Consider the following 17,572-nt stretch of genomic DNA (forward strand, 5'->3'; position numbering starts at 1 on the left):
GAGGAGCCGGCGCTGTCCGTCAAACTCCGGCGTCTATATCCGAGCGCTTCTATAAATTGCTCTGCAGAAGGACGGAAGTGTGAGAGGTGAAGCCAGAGCGGAAATGATGCGACTCCAGGCAGAAGTTATGGATGCGGAGGCTCCGCCGGGCAGGCGAGGGTTAATTAACGTGTTGAAATAATCATGATTCAACATCACGAGGCATGTTTAAGTCATGTGCAGGGAAGCGTGCCAGGAGCAGAGGTGACCGATCGTGTTCTACAAAGTTAAAAGATAAGGTTTTATCTTTCTTAAAGGATTCAGAGTCAATTCATCTTAGCTTGAACTATTGAAAAATATTATTTATATTCTGCTTCCTGTCCTTCGTGACACTTTATCTTCAACCGGAATCGCTGCCGTTTTTACGTTGAAAGATTACGACTGTCAGATTAGGATTCGTAGCATCAACACTGCTCACATCGAACACCAACATTTATGTGAGGTTTAGAGCCGGACCCGAGTGCAGACGCAAACAACCAAATATACGAATGAATCAAAACACGTTGCATAAAATGACAAAAGGTAGGCTTAGCCATTAGGAAAGGAAAACACTACAAATGAGGAAAATGTAATCCACGAAGAGAAAGAATAAAACATAAGGGAGAGAGGGAGTGACTATTATAATCTGGCGCCTGTTGCTGCAGGAGAGGTGGCTTTAAACTCTGCTGCTGAGGTGTTGATTGTGTGATGAGCCACTGCTGCCGTTTAAGCAACAGGCGCTGTGGAACTTAAACAGAAAGGCAAAACAAGTTTCAAAATAAAATCATAAGACAATTTATACAATACTCACTGTGTGTCTGTGAGGGATTTGTAACTCCACAGTAAGAAAAAAAACGATTTATATAGTTTCTGCTGTATTTAATATGGAGGCACTGATCTGACTTTTATGTTCCCGATACTGATAACTCAGCTTAAACTTTCTTGCCCTACTGTAATATATCACTGGTCATGCTTTTTTTTTTAAATAAAAAAGCATAAAAGTACTATACTGTATATAGAATTACAATGGTGATATTTATTTTAATAAATAGTCTTTGAATGTTTACCAGCATTTAGGGAACAAATAGAAAATACAGGTAAATTGTAAACTTTGTTTACCCAATAATCTGAAAAAAAGAACTATGACGGTTTGTGCAAGACAAGTTGGTGTAACAACATACTTTAACTCTGGAAAAAGGAACAGATTACGCTGAAAATTTTCCCAATCCTTAGTCGACATGAGGGTGAGTTGAAAATTAGTTGTTTTCTTTTACTTTGTCCCATGTTGGTTATGACAGCCACACAAAACAGTCAACCTTTATTACATTTATTTATATATATATACCTCATCTAACCTTGTGTGTCATTGTAACAGCAGTAAACTTGTACTTATTTCATATTTTATTCATTTCGACGTGTCAAGATGTGGTATTAATTTCACAAATGGAAATATATCCCGATATTTGTGTGTCAAAGGTCAGGTGTGTTATTTTCTGGTGTTAATAATGCTAAGAGCTGTGGTGTCTGGAGCTCGGTGGTCCCAGGGCGGCGCCTCACGACCGAGGTCTAAGGCGAGAGGAGGGACAATGCAAAGTTCACGGGGTTCTATGAAAAATGGATGGCGTGGATGAGGGGGGCGGGAGGTCCAGGTCAGACGGGGGACCGGTTGGGGGCAGTTTTTGGTCCGTTGGGGTCTCTTAATCAAGATGGTGGTGCCGGTACTGTTGCTATAGTTGTTTATAGAACAATTCAGCTTTGGCCTGAATCTATTCTACTAAAGGTTATTCTGTGTCTTGGATATCTTGTGAAATCTCATCTTTAAATATGGCGGTCATTTCCTTTCCAAGTATGATGCGAATAAAGCTGTTCTACTAGAAAAAAGGGGTTTAATTTGATTTTGTGCTGTAATTCAAGAACAAAAGGTCTTTACTTTACTGCTGTAAACTAAAAACTGTTTTTTGAAACCATAAAAAATAAACCTATTATCTATACTGTTTTAAATCCCAGTGTTTCCTTGAACCTAGTTAGATTTTGAACATTTTCAAAAGTAATGGAGGGACAGTTTATGTTGAAACGGGTTGACGTTATAAAATAAAAACAAACGATTCAATTCAATTTTTTTTTTATTTATTTAAACAAACAAGTTTAAACATTTTTGATGCTTTAAAAATTCAAAATTCTATTTCTTCTAAAAGTTTTTCTTTTCCCACATCACAACATAGGGTTTTGAATGACCTAATTCGTGTAGAAAATATTGCACAACAGAGTATAATTCCACATATGTAGTTTAAATAACTCTAAACGTGTGATGCTGACATCTGAGGAGTTGAGCTTTTCCTCTGAAATTGGTTTCTTGACGCAGCACCAAACAAAAAAAAAGAGCAGCCCGGTGGATCAATAATGAAAAAGAACTTGAAACACAGATTCTGACAGCTGCATTCATGTCCGACGATCAAACAGGATCAGGTGGAACCTTCAGGAGAGACAGAAGAGCAACAACGGGTGGAGAGAATATAAGACGTGACCTTCTACCGTCGTTATGAATCAATGTCTGCTGCACACATCGGCGCGGATCCACTAAAACACATCTCTCCAAGGCATCAGGATGTCTGTAGATATCTAAGTGGAGTAACTCACACACACACACAGCACTGGTGTCAGAACACTTTGAAAGAGCTCATGCATTGACTGACAGCTGGTGGACAGGATATGACACGCAGCTACAACCCCACAGAGCCTGCAGAGGAAACACTGATACTGTGGAACTCATCTCCACTCGCTCTCCACACAGTTGCTCGGTCTGTCCGAGGCATATTTCACAATTCAATATCTGACATTTGGTGACCCTACATTTCATTACAGGCTGGAGGAGAAGAAGTCTATGAAAATAAGTTCTAGATTATATTCCAATAAAAATAAATATATTTTCTTAGCTTCTTATTCCACCGGCAACATTTTTTCTGTAGGGTTTTTTTTCAGTCTTTTTCAAGACTATTGTTTAAAACCTGGTCATTGTCAGGTCTTCTTCATGAACCTGTGACAAATGGTGTCAGCAGTGGCATCAATTTGATTTAACAACGACGATAGTTTTGAATCAAGGGGGAAAAAGTACATTGACCAGAACCAGTAGCCACCAGTGATGTCAGCTTGACATTATTCCACAGATATCAGAATGATAGGAAACTTGTGTAGCAACCCTAAAACAATGTTGAACGAACTATGACAACACATTTAGTCACTAAATCTGTATAAGAGAATAGAAAAACAGGTCCCAGCATATCACAATGAGAGTGTTAGTGGGAAGTAAAAACTTCCTTTTGACAGGCAGAAACCTCGAGCAGAACCAGACATATAACCAGTGTAAATAAGGCAACAGGAATTAATTCATTTTATCACCATTGTAAAAAAAAAAAAAAAGCCACGTATTTGACAGTATTAGCAAACTAGTGTTATATTAGAAAGCCATATTCAATATCAATGGTTTTCCTGACTTGACTTGATCTGTATGTCTTTATACGATTGTGATCAATAAACTGTGTGTCTCAGGTAACATTGTCGAGTTGGAAATAATCTCAAACCTTTGACAGTTCATGTCGTAATTTCTCCCCCTTCAAGTTAATCTCTCCTTCTCTCTGGACCTCACCTTCCTCAGTCTTCACATGGGTGACACAACCGTGTAAAGTTTGCATTGTCCTGATTAAAGTTAAGTTAATGATGAATAAAGACAGGAAGAAAATATGAAAGATTATTTTTTGTCGAGCTTTCAAAGTTTTATTTTATTTTTTTAATGTTTGAGCGGCAGCAGTTATAAGCCATACGAGTCAATGATGATTCCCTCAAAACCTTTTATATATACATGATTTTATAGTAGATTTACAGCTTATTTGAAAGCTCTAAAAAGCATCCATAATATAGTTTAAGCTGCCTACACAAAAAAAACCACACATTTAGTAAAAAAAAAACTAAAACAAGAAAATACACAGGACTCACGAAAATAAAAAACAATGCATTTACACATTAAATACAAGAAACATTTGATACATATTGTTAGGAGTCCATCGTTGTGTGGAAACATATTCCAGGAAAGGGATTTCAAAACCTTTTCAAAGTAAGCAATATTTCAGACCAACAGACCGAGACCATAATTGTTATTTTGGTACGATTACCACAAGAAATAGACATCTTGAAACGTGTGTCTGATCTGAATGACAAGTGATCCGTCTCCACCGCTACACTTAGTATTACATCTAACCCCCGAACCCCCCTCCCCCCCTCCTTGTGGACTCAAGCGTTCACTTTCTTTCACATCTCCCACCATCATTCATATTATAATTCACCTTCCTCTGTGATTCATTCCTTCTCTTTGTGAGCGTGAGCAGCTCCGGCGCCGTTACTTTCTAATCAACCTGACCAACGGCATCCGTCAGCGTCGACAGGACCAGTTGTTATTGTGAGTGAAACACCAGTGACTCGCGGTGCCAACGGATTTATAATTCAACAATATGTGTCGCTCTGCACGGTCGCCGGCTACACACTACTCGAGAGAACAAACGTGCAACGCAATAAAAACCATTGTCGGACTGGAGCGAAGAGTTGTAATCGTTTGAGTGATTGTAGTGTAAACATGATTCAAAAAAGAAGAAACCGTTGAATAATGGTGTAAAAAAAAAAATGGTTACAATGGAAGAGATTTGAATGATGTTTGACGGCTGTGTTCGACCTCGGATGGATCGTAGCTCCCCGACCCTATAATCAGTGATCTCTCTGTCAAACAGGGCCACGGGCTGAAAAACACACACTCACACACACACTCACAAACTCACAAACACACACATGAAACAAGAGGGAAAATGTTCAAAGCATGAGCAGAAGAGGATATTCAGACGGAGGAGGCGATGAATTCTGATCCGGTTAAGGAAGCGTTGACATTAAGGAGATAAATTGGGCCGGTGATATCGCCTCGAGGATCAGACAAGATGCTGATTACAGATTACAAACATTCAATTTACCAGTTAGTAGATCCTTCTTCAACCTAATTCTCCCATTGATGCCACGATTAGACACTTCATAGAGTTTTATATTGGAGAAGAAAAAAAACCTTGTGAGTTGGAAAAGACTCGGTGAGGAGAAGGTTTGTATCAGTAAAAAAAAAGCAGCTGCTGTAAACTACCTTATGTTCTCTCGGTGTAGAAAAACAACTGGACTGGTCTTTGCTAACTCATGTAATATTTAACTCCACGAGGGAAAACAGAGCGATGACGGTGTGCAGGAGAACCTGAAAGATTCAACTTAAAAGATATCAACAGAAAACACCGTCTTGTAGTAGAAGATACTACGACCAAAGCTCGAGATAAATGCTGAATAACAGCAAAACTGTCAGCTCAGCATCACCACACCTAAAGATGCTGTTGCCATGGTAACGCCTAAAGGGTCCCAGCTGGTGTTTTTCCTCAGGAGAAGGAAACGTATGTGCCATGGAGAGGTTAATATGTCCCGAGTGGGTTCTGCTCGTGTGTGTGTGTGTGCAGTGGTGTGTACTGAGGAGGAAAACTAAGCTGACTGGGACGGTTTTTTATCTCATCGTCACCATGTCATGGTTTACATGTCTGGTGACGGTTTATCCGTTCAGTGTGTTGTGTGTTCTCTGTTGTGTTTGTTGGTGACTGTCCAGGTGTTGTAAAGTGGTTGGTTCGTGGCACTGGTTGAATCAGAATTCAGAAAATATTGTGTTGTCGTATGCCAGATACTTACACTCATGGTGATGCAATACAATTAGCTATTTAAAGAATTGAGTTTAAGATGTATTGCTGTATTTAACTCCCATGATAAGGAAATGAATAGATAAATAAAAATACAATGACTAATGGTAGCTTCACTTTATAACATGGTTATCCATGCAAGTTTACTAGGGCTAGGTATCTGTCAAAATATGGCAATACCCTGACTGATACTGATATTTATGTCGGTACTTTTTCTGGTTTATTACGATGTAATATCAACTCTTACCAACAAAAAGTACTAATATGAAATGTTTCCAATCTATTTTCTTACAGAAAAAAAATCCATCCAACAATTCAATCTGTTGTCACTTTTCAGATCAGATCAGTTTTTCTCCAGAGAAATCCATGCATAAAGTTCCGATCACGCTTAGGTACCAAAAGACGAAGCATGTTTCAATACTCTGTACTACCCAAGTATTTCTGTAGGCCTAGTACCATAGTCTTAGAGGCGTCTAGAAAAGGAAATTTGGAGACTTAATGTGTACTGTAGCATCTTAATCATATTTTTAAACGATGATAAATAGAGGCCTGAATAAATATTGACATACCTAATTATCCTGAGTATAGATATTGAACAGTACTGTATCAATATTTATATTTTTACTTCAATTAACATGCAAAAAAATGCATTTTTATGTTGCAATTAAACTTCCAGCCACTCGATGGAATTAGCAAAAAAGCAGTTATGACCCTGTTAAGAGCCATATGGGCTGTAAATTCTAGTACTTAAGCATTACTACAAATGTATATATGTACATAACATATACAGTATACAGTATATGCCGTATGGTTGCCACTGTATCGTGATACTTATCGTATCGCATGATTCTTGCCAACACATTGTCACAATTCTGATGAGTTTGAGGAGATGTTTTACAGGAAAAAAAAGGAAATTTCATTCAAAGATCATCTCTATTGGATCTCATGATTGTCATCGAGTTACTTTTGTAACTGAGGAGATGTTTGATCCTCAGCCAAAGTAGAAGGAGGAGGACAAGAGTCCTCGTCTTCATCAAAGTGGGCTCAGGAACAGAGAGGATTCAATAACCGTGATCTAAGCTTCAGTGCTTCTCTCTCAGGTTGGATTCTCAGAGAAAGTTGATATCAGCGACATGTAGTGAGTGACAGCGAGCGTCGTATCTGGGACTATAAAGGAATTTTGTTCCGATTCTCAATCCCTTTCTAACTAAAGCTTCATTTAGCAACAACAAAACCCTGTCGTTCCCTCAGTACAGTGTAATATCCAAACAGAAGTGTGTCAGTCTCCACCTGTTCAGCTGAATTCGGTTAACTTCCTCGCTGATTTCATTAACCCCGATTCCAAACCACATTCGCTCCACCGGGGGAACGCGGACGACGGCTCCGAGGGGAGTGGTACCATTAGCCGCTCGCGCTCAGATGCTTATATCATATTGCAGGAGCCCTAAACACCATTATACCCGTGAGAACCAGTAAGACTACGAGAGTGGAAATGGGGCTGGAGGGCACACAGGGATTAGTCTGGAGAGCCGTGATATTACTCAGGAACTGTACATGGAGTGCGAGCATGTGCGTGTGTAACGGGAGATAGATGGGGATTCATGGGTGTTTAGCTAATCCTACGCTCTATCTCCCCAAAAAAAGAAGAGGTGAAATTGAGCAGAACGATGGTGGGGGTTGGAGAGACAGCGGATCATCACGTTCTCTCCAAATTATCTATGCGTGTGTGTGTGTGTGTGTGCACGCATGACCGGGAGGTGAGACCCCCCGGCTCTCTCTTGCTCCTCCCCCCACTCTAATAAACACTTAGGGTGTTACCATGACAACCGGGTTAAAGGCTAGGCTACCAGCCCAGAAAACAACGTTGAAAAATAGTTGTTATTTTGAGTTGTTTTACTTTTCTGCAGATGGAAAATGTGTGTTAGTTTATTGTTCACATCAACGGATTGAAATTGAAATTGTGATTAAATCGCAAGAGCTGTGAATAAAAGAAAACAAAAAAAAACATACAATAGAGATGACTTTTATTTAAAAAGTGGGAAAAATATGTTTACTTATTCTATTAGTTAGCTATTTTTGATCAATTTTTTCACCCTTATTTCGGTGTTATTTATCATTATTTGTTATATTGTTCATTAAAAGTAAGTAAGTAATAGTTATTTGTGAAGGTGTGTCACAAAGTGCTGTGATATTTGATGTTTTTATTTTTGCAGCTCAAAAAGTTAAAGATATTTTATCCAAACCAATCATGCATCGACACATGAATCTAATTTCATCATAATATGCAGGCCGGGTCTACAGGGATGTAGATATTTTCAAATAGTCATACTTTATAATCACCAAAACAACAGCTGAATCACAATATAAATATATATATTATAGTTTAAGCATCCCTGCATCTGTGTGTATGAAAGACAAGCCCAATGAATGACTCGATGGCTGTATAAACTAATAACATACTGTATATAAAACAAGGAGACGCAGAAACGATCAACAACACGTCGGCACACTGATCTTAAAAGGACTGGTGTGCATAATATATGTATAAATATGTGCATATGTTATCACGTCTTCCCATTATCATCCCTTTCATTTATTTTCCTTTCTAGATCCCGCATTTTATCCCTTTTTTCTGATGTTGAGTGATGGCCGAGTCAATTTGCACTCGGGTGCGGCGTGAGCAGAAGCCGTCTAATTGGCCGGTCAGGCGGGGAGAGCGTCCCGGTGTAAAGGAGATGATGGATCCCACTTTTATTTCAATGAAACAAACACTCTTGCTTCGAGATCATCATCACCTCACACGATACACCCAGGAATAGACCTTATCTTATCAGTTCACTTTCCCTCCGAACATTCACCAAAAGACTGATCGATGATCAGCGTCTATCGAGTGAACACACTCTCCTCGGCTCGCACACCCTGGGGAACCAAAGTTCTGCTTCAGCTGCTAAATTGCCTAAACTCTGAGCAGCTAATGGTCTACCTGTTCCTGCGTCCACATTAATGAGCCGCCGTTGTCTGACTCCTCGGATGTCGGCCGTCTTTGCCTTTAAGTTTCCGCTGCGCTGTCTGCCTCCCGCTTTTGTCGATTGTTTGGTCTGGGTTTTGATGAGACCGTCTTCTGTCGGGGTCTTTAGGGGCCCAACACACACTGTTCGTGCTCCGTCTGAACGAAAGCCTTCTTTTAATGTTTGGATTCTTATTAATGTTGAATGTTTTTTCGGGGGATAATCTCTCATTATATATGTTCGTATTGTTGCTTTATTTTTGTTTTCTCTGTGAGCACCTTCGACAGCGTTAGTCTGTCCTTGTACGCTGCTCCTTCCTTCCTGCCACTGCACTCAGATTCTTTAATACATAAATATAGAATTTTAAAAAGGACTCCTTTTGCTGTATCTTTCTGTTTTTGTAGTGTGCTTGTACTTCTGTTTGATATATTTATCATTATTTAATTTATTATTGTGTACATTTTTATGTTACATTGTTTATTATTATTCATTTTTACTATGAATAATTTAAAAATAACTATAATTTAATTATATATATTTTATATAAAATATTCTTTTATAATTCCTTTTGTGTTGTTTTTTAATATGTGTACTGTATGTCTTATAATGTATGGGTTTAAAAAAAAAATTGAGTGTCAAATCAGTCAATAGATCTGAAAAGTACATTTAAATTCATTCTGATTATCTGTTAGAATGGGGTTGGTTATACGGATTATTTTTTAAATCGGTCAATGTATGTTTTTATTGAAAATTATATATTTTTTTCATATCTTTGTTTATTTTTTTAATAAAAGCAAACGTTCCTACATATATCTATTCCTTTAAAATACTATATATTATTAGTTGAATAGATTCTGTGGAGCATAAGCCTAACACTGTAACATTTAATAGAGAAATGTCAAAATTAAGGTGTTTACTTAACTTTTATTTAAAGCAAATTACATTTTAAAACTGAAAGCTATACTTGCTAGCTTAGCTTATAGATCACTGTGATAGCTGAAGTGAAAATGTATGATTAAATAAAATAAAATAAAAACAAAACTATAATGTCTAATATCAAGTTCAGGACGCTTTTGTTATATTTGTCATGTTTCACTAACAATGTTTACATAATATCTTAAAGGCAGGGTGTTGTCGGATAGAAGAAACTATAAATACAATTTTTTAAACAGTGTTATTAAATATTAAATACTTTTTCATGTGAGTATAATACTCATAGACTAGTCGACATCAGCTATTTTGTTGCATTCTATAAAAAATATGCGTGTTAAATGTCAAAACCTTCTTTGTAATAATTCTAGAGGAGTTTGTGCATTCAAGATGTTTGATGTTGTTTTACATCCCATAATAAACCATCAAAGAGCTGCTTGTGTTGACACTGAGCAGACAGCAACACGCTTGTTGTTCTCCCTGCGACACCAGCGTTGATTTCCCAGCGAGACAAACATTCTCAGTTCTTTGAAATCCTGCCGAGCGCAACAGTTTTGTTATTTCACGATATGTGATGTCGTTCATGAGGAAATAGTTTCCGTGTCACTAGACATTTGTCTCTATTTTACAAATTAAGTTTGTCGAATGATATTCACCATCTTGAATCTACTAACAATACCAGCAGTAAAATCTGAATTTAATTCATATTTTTTTGTTTAATATGTCGTGGAGTTTTGTGTGATTTGACTGTAAAATTAGACCAAAATAGCAACATTCACAGAGCCCTGAGAACAAATGTGTTTGTGGTATTCCTTGCATTATCTCAATACAATAAAACGTATGCACGTATGGTGGAGGTTGCTCACTTTGGGATACCACAAACACATTTGTTTTTGGGCCACCGGGTCACCTTGACCCTGAGATAAAACAAGGGTTAACTCTTAAGTAAAAGATTTATAAATGACAATATTTGAGATGATTATCTATATTTGTTAATCTTAAGACGATATACAAAAATGGAGTCCCTTGCTCTTCCTAAACTCAAAAGAATAGCGGGCCGCAGAATATCATGTCCCGGGCTGCAAATGGCCCATGGGCTTCAAGTTTGAAAACCCTTGTCTGAACTCTTCCTTGTTGCAGTTAAAATCCTTTATGATTATTTAAATTTGTGGTCATGAATCCTATAAATATTAAATGTTCTTGTTTGTTTTGTTTAGGTTATTTAAAAAAAATTAAAGTAAAGAAAAGACTCAACATTTCACTTTCACTAAAAATATACTCGTTTGTTTAATGAATTCCTTCTTTCTATTGTCCTTCTTGTAGTTGTCAAGGTTCTTCCGTATATACGTCCCGCACAGTTGATGACTGAGGATGAGAGGATACAATCGACTTTGGTTTCAAAACAAATGACTTCAGTCAAGAGTCATATATTTAAAAAATACCTCATAATATATATAATATAAATTGATCTAATTGATATTTATAATTATACGGTAATGGATGCATATTTATACAGGTGTATATATACTAAATACAAACATAGTATATTATAGTAACATAGTAACTTATCTTATTTTCTTTACCGCTTTATCCCTTATGGAGGTCACGAGGGGGATGGTGACTATACCAGATTCCATGGGCGAGAGGCGGGGGACACCCTGGACAGCACACAAAGCGGCCAACCATTCACACACACACTCATACCTACGGACAATTTCTGTAAGTTCCCAATAAACCTCAGTATGTTTTTGGACTGTGGGAGGAAACCGGAGTAAACCCCCGCAACACAGGGACAACATACAAACTCCACACAGGAAGTTGACTCTCTCCCGTCCTGGAAGTGAACCGGCAACCTTCTTGCTGGGAGGTGATCGTGCCAATCACTGCACCCAAACATAGTTTATAAATATATATATATAAATATATAGATTTGTATGCAAAAGACGAACGAGAAATGAAGTCGGCACCACATCCTGTGAACATCGGTAGGTTGCTATAGTAACCGAAGCCTCTGTAATGAAATAAAATCGACGGTAATACGATTTGTGCAACTTTATTTATTTACCGCTGCATCTAATTCCTCCGTAGCATCACCTCTCGCCAGAGCAATCGGAGCATCTTTCGGCAGCTGTAGCTTCAGCCTGTTTCCCTTTCCATCCAGATCAGGTTGTCCGGCGTCAACAGGGGCGTCCGTGGTTATTATATTTGCAGGCTTTAATGTCGGCGCAATATCCATCTGTCAGACAACATGTCGTCTCTGATGTCCCCCCTACTCCGTGAACCGTATCATAAACGCAGCCCTGCTGACATTTCAATTTGCCTCGCAACCCCTCGCGCGGACCGGGATGACCACGTGTACACCGGGTTCATTGTTGAGCATCGTTTTCGCCGGCGAAGGCTCTCCTGGGCTCGAGCGCGGCCCAGGAAAAGCAATAACTGCACACTTGACCCCTCGGCTCTTTTATTGGCCTCGTCTCCCTTTCACACACACACACACACACTTCCTAAATCTAATTTAGAAGAGTGAGGCTCTGTGGCGATTTTCTTCCATCTTTCCCTCCGGATTTGAGAGACAAAACAGAAGAAGGGGGGGACGGAGGGGAGAGAAAGAGAGGAAGTGAGTAATTTCATCTCGCAGTGACCTGGTAAAGATAAGATCGATTGCTGTTGGATCTCATGGTCTCTTGTGATCCTCAACAGAAACACCAGCAGCAATAACCTTCTTTTTTTTTTTTTCTCCCCTTCTTCTTCTTCTCGCATCCCACGTCTTCCACAATCTCTCGGCCTGTCAATCATGTGGGACCCATAGAAACTCTGTGAATGTCAGCGAGAGATGATGTTCAAGAGGGAAGTTAAAGAACAGAAGGTGAAGGACGTTATGAAGAGGAATCGGTGACAATGTTGTTTACCGTTTTTGGTCTCATCTCTCTGCATCAGAGCCCAAATCATTTAGTTCGGATGTTTAGCCCAGTGTGGATTTTTGCAAGCTTGTTTTGATTCATGAGGGGTTTTTTTTTGTTTTTAAATGAATGTCTCTCCTCTTTCTGCCTCGTTTCTTCTTTATAAACTTTCACATCTGCTCAGTCTCAGTTACAACCCCCGCAGTGTCCATTTGTCTTGCTTGACTTCACGCAAATGAAGCGCAATTTCTATCCCAAATAATACCGACGTCACAGTTTGCTTCATTTCTGAAACCATATTGCTGTGTCTCAATGTATATCTGAGGAAGTGAGACTTTATTCTTTCCACATGAGACCATCAACTCTTTGAATTCCTGACCTGTTTCATACACACTTTAATGTTTGTATCAAGCTTTTTTATTATGTATTGCAATTAAACTTTGTTAAGATGATGTTTAGAATGTTTACGCATTCTGTAATTGTCGTCGTTTAAAAGGTGCTAATCTATGAGGCAAACAAAACGCGGAGCACGAACCTTTATCTTGTTTGTAAACAAATACACATGCTTGTTCCGCAATGACACGAGACATTTTACAAAAACTGCAGTGACACCTTTCCAACACTAGGGTAGTGGTAGTAGTAGCAGTTGTAACAATATTCTCAAACTTACAAATTGTTGCATTAAAAGTTGTTTCGCGACTGGGGAAGTATTTTTTAGCTTATTAAGCAATTCATTCTTAAAACATAAAAACGTATATAGTATGTTGTATGTATTGTTTTATTGTTCAAGTCATTTGTCGAAGTTCCCCTTGCATTGTGTGTGAATGGCTGAATTTAACACTTCAAATGTTGAAATCTTACTTTTTATTGATTTCTTTTTTTTTTTAATTTCATTATTTTAATTATATTTAAATATATTATTTTAATAATTTAAAAATGACCTATCTATGATACATTCAATAATTGTTCACTCGTAGCATTTAACATTTAAAATAAGAATATTGGTATATATTAAATATTGAATCTAAAGTAATGAATTTTAAAAAATGAATTATTGGGATGTATTACAAATAAAATAATAAACACTAACTTTGACAAAAATCATTCATTTAAAAAATGTCATTCATTTGATATTTTTCTAATTATTACAAACCTTTCAATATACACATATTTGAATTCAATCATCCAAAAAAAAAGATTCCAATGCTTAAAAAACAAAACAAAAAAAGTTTTAACATCTCTGATGGCTCTGATATACTTCCATATGTGCAGGGTTAGGATTCACCTTGTTGTCTAACGCCAAATTAAATAAAACAATTGGAGTAGTCGTTAGTTTTCTAGAAGCACATCTTAAAGACTAAGAAAACAAGTCGATTTGTTGTTTGATAATACTTTAAGGGCAAGTACTGTAAAAACCCAACTCTCACCACTTACTCTCATGTTTCAAATGTTAAAGTTTTCCTCTCCAAGATGCAGTAAGTCTCTCATCATGATGATGTTTTTAAGTCTTTTCTCCCCCTTCTGAAATGTCAGCGAATGAGAGGTTACGAGAGCAGAGTCCAATATAATGTAATAATGGCCTCACTCCTCCTCCAGCAAGCTGAAATCACGCCCCACTTTGTTTATACAACAAGTCACTTGGAGGTGGAGACTTCTGTAAATTAACCTTTAAGCTTGACCAATCACAGCAGAGTGGGCGTGGTTATGGTAAACAAGATTTAATATCCAGAAAAAGTGTTTTCAGTGGGCGGGGCTTAAGAAGATTTTCCTAATGTAAATATTTCAATAAAAAGAGAGTTTTGAAAAAACAGACACATACTGATGATACAATAGAGTCCAACATCTATTCAAGACACACTTTGAACACATTAGTTGATCTTTAATGTTAAACGGCTTAATATACGCTTTATGTTTTCACAATAACGGTTGTATGTCTGCAGTGTAGGTTGACCTTCTAAGCAAACCTTTGAGGTCAAACACAGACAGCCTGCGGACAAAACCCAGCCCAATTTCTCTGTGTCCTACAACAGCATCCAATAGTTGTGCATAATACATAGAAACTAGTTTCTCTGTTTGTTTTCTAGCTGAGTTGTGTGTGTTTCTAGTGATAACTGGTCTCTACGGTGCAGCTCTTTCCAGGAGCGTGATGGAAATCTTGAGAGGCTTTTTTTCTGTGTCGGATTTCAGATAAGCCGTGTAATAAACAATGTCAGGGGCGGAGGCGACTGTAGAAACACATGCAGCTAACGTAGTACGACCCGTGAGTACCTTCTACTGCCTCCAAGAACTAGAAGCTCTCGTATAATTCTGCTTCTTCATTCACTTTTATCTTGGATTGTAAACCTCAAGCACTTTTTTTTTATACTCCTTCAAACATTACAATGTTTGTGGATAAATAACCAAGAAAAAAACATTAGGAGTGAATTCATTTTACAGTCCACATTTCCCTCGGGTGTCGTTCTCACAGCGAAAACCGAAAGAAATCAGGAAAAAAAACATCATTGGCTTTGTGTTTGTAGCGTGTCCAGAAGTCAACGCGCGTCTTCACGGCACTTCTGAGCCATGAGAGCTTACTTATGATGATTTCTTGCCTCTCAGTAATCAGGTCAGGGTCGATGGATCGTCTCTGGGAGGAGAGTGAGCGAGCGTCTGGAGGAGAGTGACGTGCTGACTCATGGAGTCGCACCTCAAAGCTCTCACCAGTCACACGTGTGCAGTTAACCGTGAAACATGTATTTTTAAAAACCCTCCGCGTGAACGTGAGAAAAAAACACTGTGATGTCATTTCCACTCACCTTCCTCGTTTCTTCTTCTCTCTCTCTCGTCAGTTCTCCAAGGAGAAGTACCTGCTGGAGTCTCCGCCCGAGAAGCTTCGTAAAGAACTGGAAGAGGAACTCAAGCTGAGCCCGGCGGACATCAGGAGTCATGGCTGGTACCATGGACACCTACCCCGAGAGGTAAACACCACCAAGCACCAAGACTTTCAAAGATGTCTAATTTCACGTAGTACAGTCTTTGTAAATGGTGAAGTCTCAAGAAGAAAATGAAATCATCCTACTGGGTACCACAAAGAAAATCAGGTGTCAGTTAAATGTTTCCAGTTTGTCAAAAAACATTTATATAGACAGTACTTCCAGTACTTCCAATAAGTTTCTATTCTTAAAGCACCATATTAAACGTACCTCCGTATATCATACCTATTTTTTTCATGCTCACTCTGTCTGTAGCTTCTTAGCTTGACACCGTCAATAGGAGCAACTAAATCCTACCTCATCACTGCTGGTTTGTCCAGTTCTTTCTCAATGATTTTTCAGATAGGACTAGATCCCCTGAGGGCCCTGATCAAAAGGAAATGCGTATTAATCCCAATTAAATCTTTTCAACGTGTGTCAGTCATAATCCTTAAAATGTGTTTTTTGTATCCCTTGTGTTGTGGGTCAATGTGAACAACCTCCCTGGCTTCCATAAATACATATGCAGTGGTGGAGGTCGTTCATCTTGACCCAGAGACAACACAAGGGATACAGAAAACATCGGGTCACCTTGACCAAGCGATAACACTGGCACTGACCAAAGCAAAAATAAAAAACTTCCTACTACTAATACTACTACTACTACTACTACTACTACTACTACTACTATTACTTAAACTATAAATGCTCCCAATGAGTTTAATTTTTCTTTTCACAAAACTCAGAAGTTTGATGGGGTCTGAGTAAAATCGTTCAGTAGTGACTGTGACAGAATAAAATGGCACCAAAAAAGTTTTATAAATAGTCGTTAGCATCACAGTTAGTGGTGTTTATATTGATACGCATACATATCGAATTAATATATATATATATACAGTATGTACATAAATATTCAACAGCACTGTGTTGATTTTATTTGGGTTGGGATATAAAATTGTATTTATATCATATCTTACAATAAAGTGTGTATAAAATAATTAGATTTTTTTTAAAAATTTACAATCAACATGCAAACAGTCACAGAATTTGTTCATTTTTGTGTTGCATTTAAACTTCTGGTCGCTAGATGGCAGCAATCTTTACCTCCCCCTCAGCTAAATGACTGAGGATGAGAGGATACAATAAAATTTGGTTTTCAAAATGAATGACAGCAGTCACATCATGTAATCGGTAAATTCTGCAATACCAGAGCCAACTTCTCAAACAATACTTCAAGTATATCCTTGATCCTACAGTATCACAATATACCGTGATATGTATGGTATCGCCAGATTCTTGCGAATACACACAGCTAATCACAATTGGTAGCACAACTTTGTGTTATCATTTTCATGGTATTACTGTCTCTTGACTGATACACTTATTTAAAAGAAAATAATGTAGTACTTCAAAGCAGTTACTGACAAAAACAAAAGGAGTTTCAGTAAAAAATGAAAAATATATACGTGAAAAGACGGAGGTTTGACAGTAAAATCTATGCATTACAATCTGCTCGGGGTCTATTTCAATGTAGTTGTGGTTGGCTGAAGCCCCCTGTGCTCCTGGAGTACTGGGACAACATGGAAAGACACAAAATAAGTAGAAAATTCAATTTGGATTCAGCATCGATGGACAAATCAACCAAACAAAACCGAAAGTGGTACAAACATGATCCGGATCCGTATTTAGATCTGCCGACTCGAGTGTGTCAGTGTGGAGAGTTTGCTCATTGTTACTGTCCAAAGTGCCACAAACAGACAATGACAACAGTTTAGTCGCTGAATGAGGCTGATTAATGAGTCGGGTCATCTGTCACGGCTCGCTAGAAATTGCTTCTGCGCTCAGAAGGAGGGAAATCTTGCCAAACACACAGCTGCACGCGCCACGATCGAGTCTCACAGCTGGCGACGCAGACGCACAACAACAGACCCGCACGTCTGTCTAAAGCGGCTGCACATGTGGAGGGTCCTTGTTCGAGCGGCTCATCCTCCGGACCCCCTCGTCCT

The 17,572-nt window shown here is 38.3% G+C and overlaps 1 protein-coding gene across 3 annotated transcripts in view; it reads left to right on the forward strand.

Annotated features, from left to right (window-relative positions):
- Positions 1-17,572, forward strand: part of sh2d3ca (SH2 domain containing 3Ca) — a 68,931-nt gene that overhangs the window by 36,214 nt on the left and 15,145 nt on the right. For all 3 annotated transcript variants that reach the window (XM_087791302.1, XM_087791303.1, XM_087791304.1), the window contains one exon: positions 15,444-15,572. In XM_087791302.1, the coding sequence (XP_087647428.1) occupies positions 15,444-15,572 (129 nt within the window). The remainder of the gene's footprint in view (positions 1-15,443; positions 15,573-17,572) is intronic.

This window comes from Callionymus lyra, chromosome 5, assembly GCF_982586985.1.
Source record: "Callionymus lyra chromosome 5, fCalLyr1.hap1.1, whole genome shotgun sequence".
Lineage (NCBI taxonomy): Eukaryota > Metazoa > Chordata > Actinopteri > Syngnathiformes > Callionymidae > Callionymus > Callionymus lyra.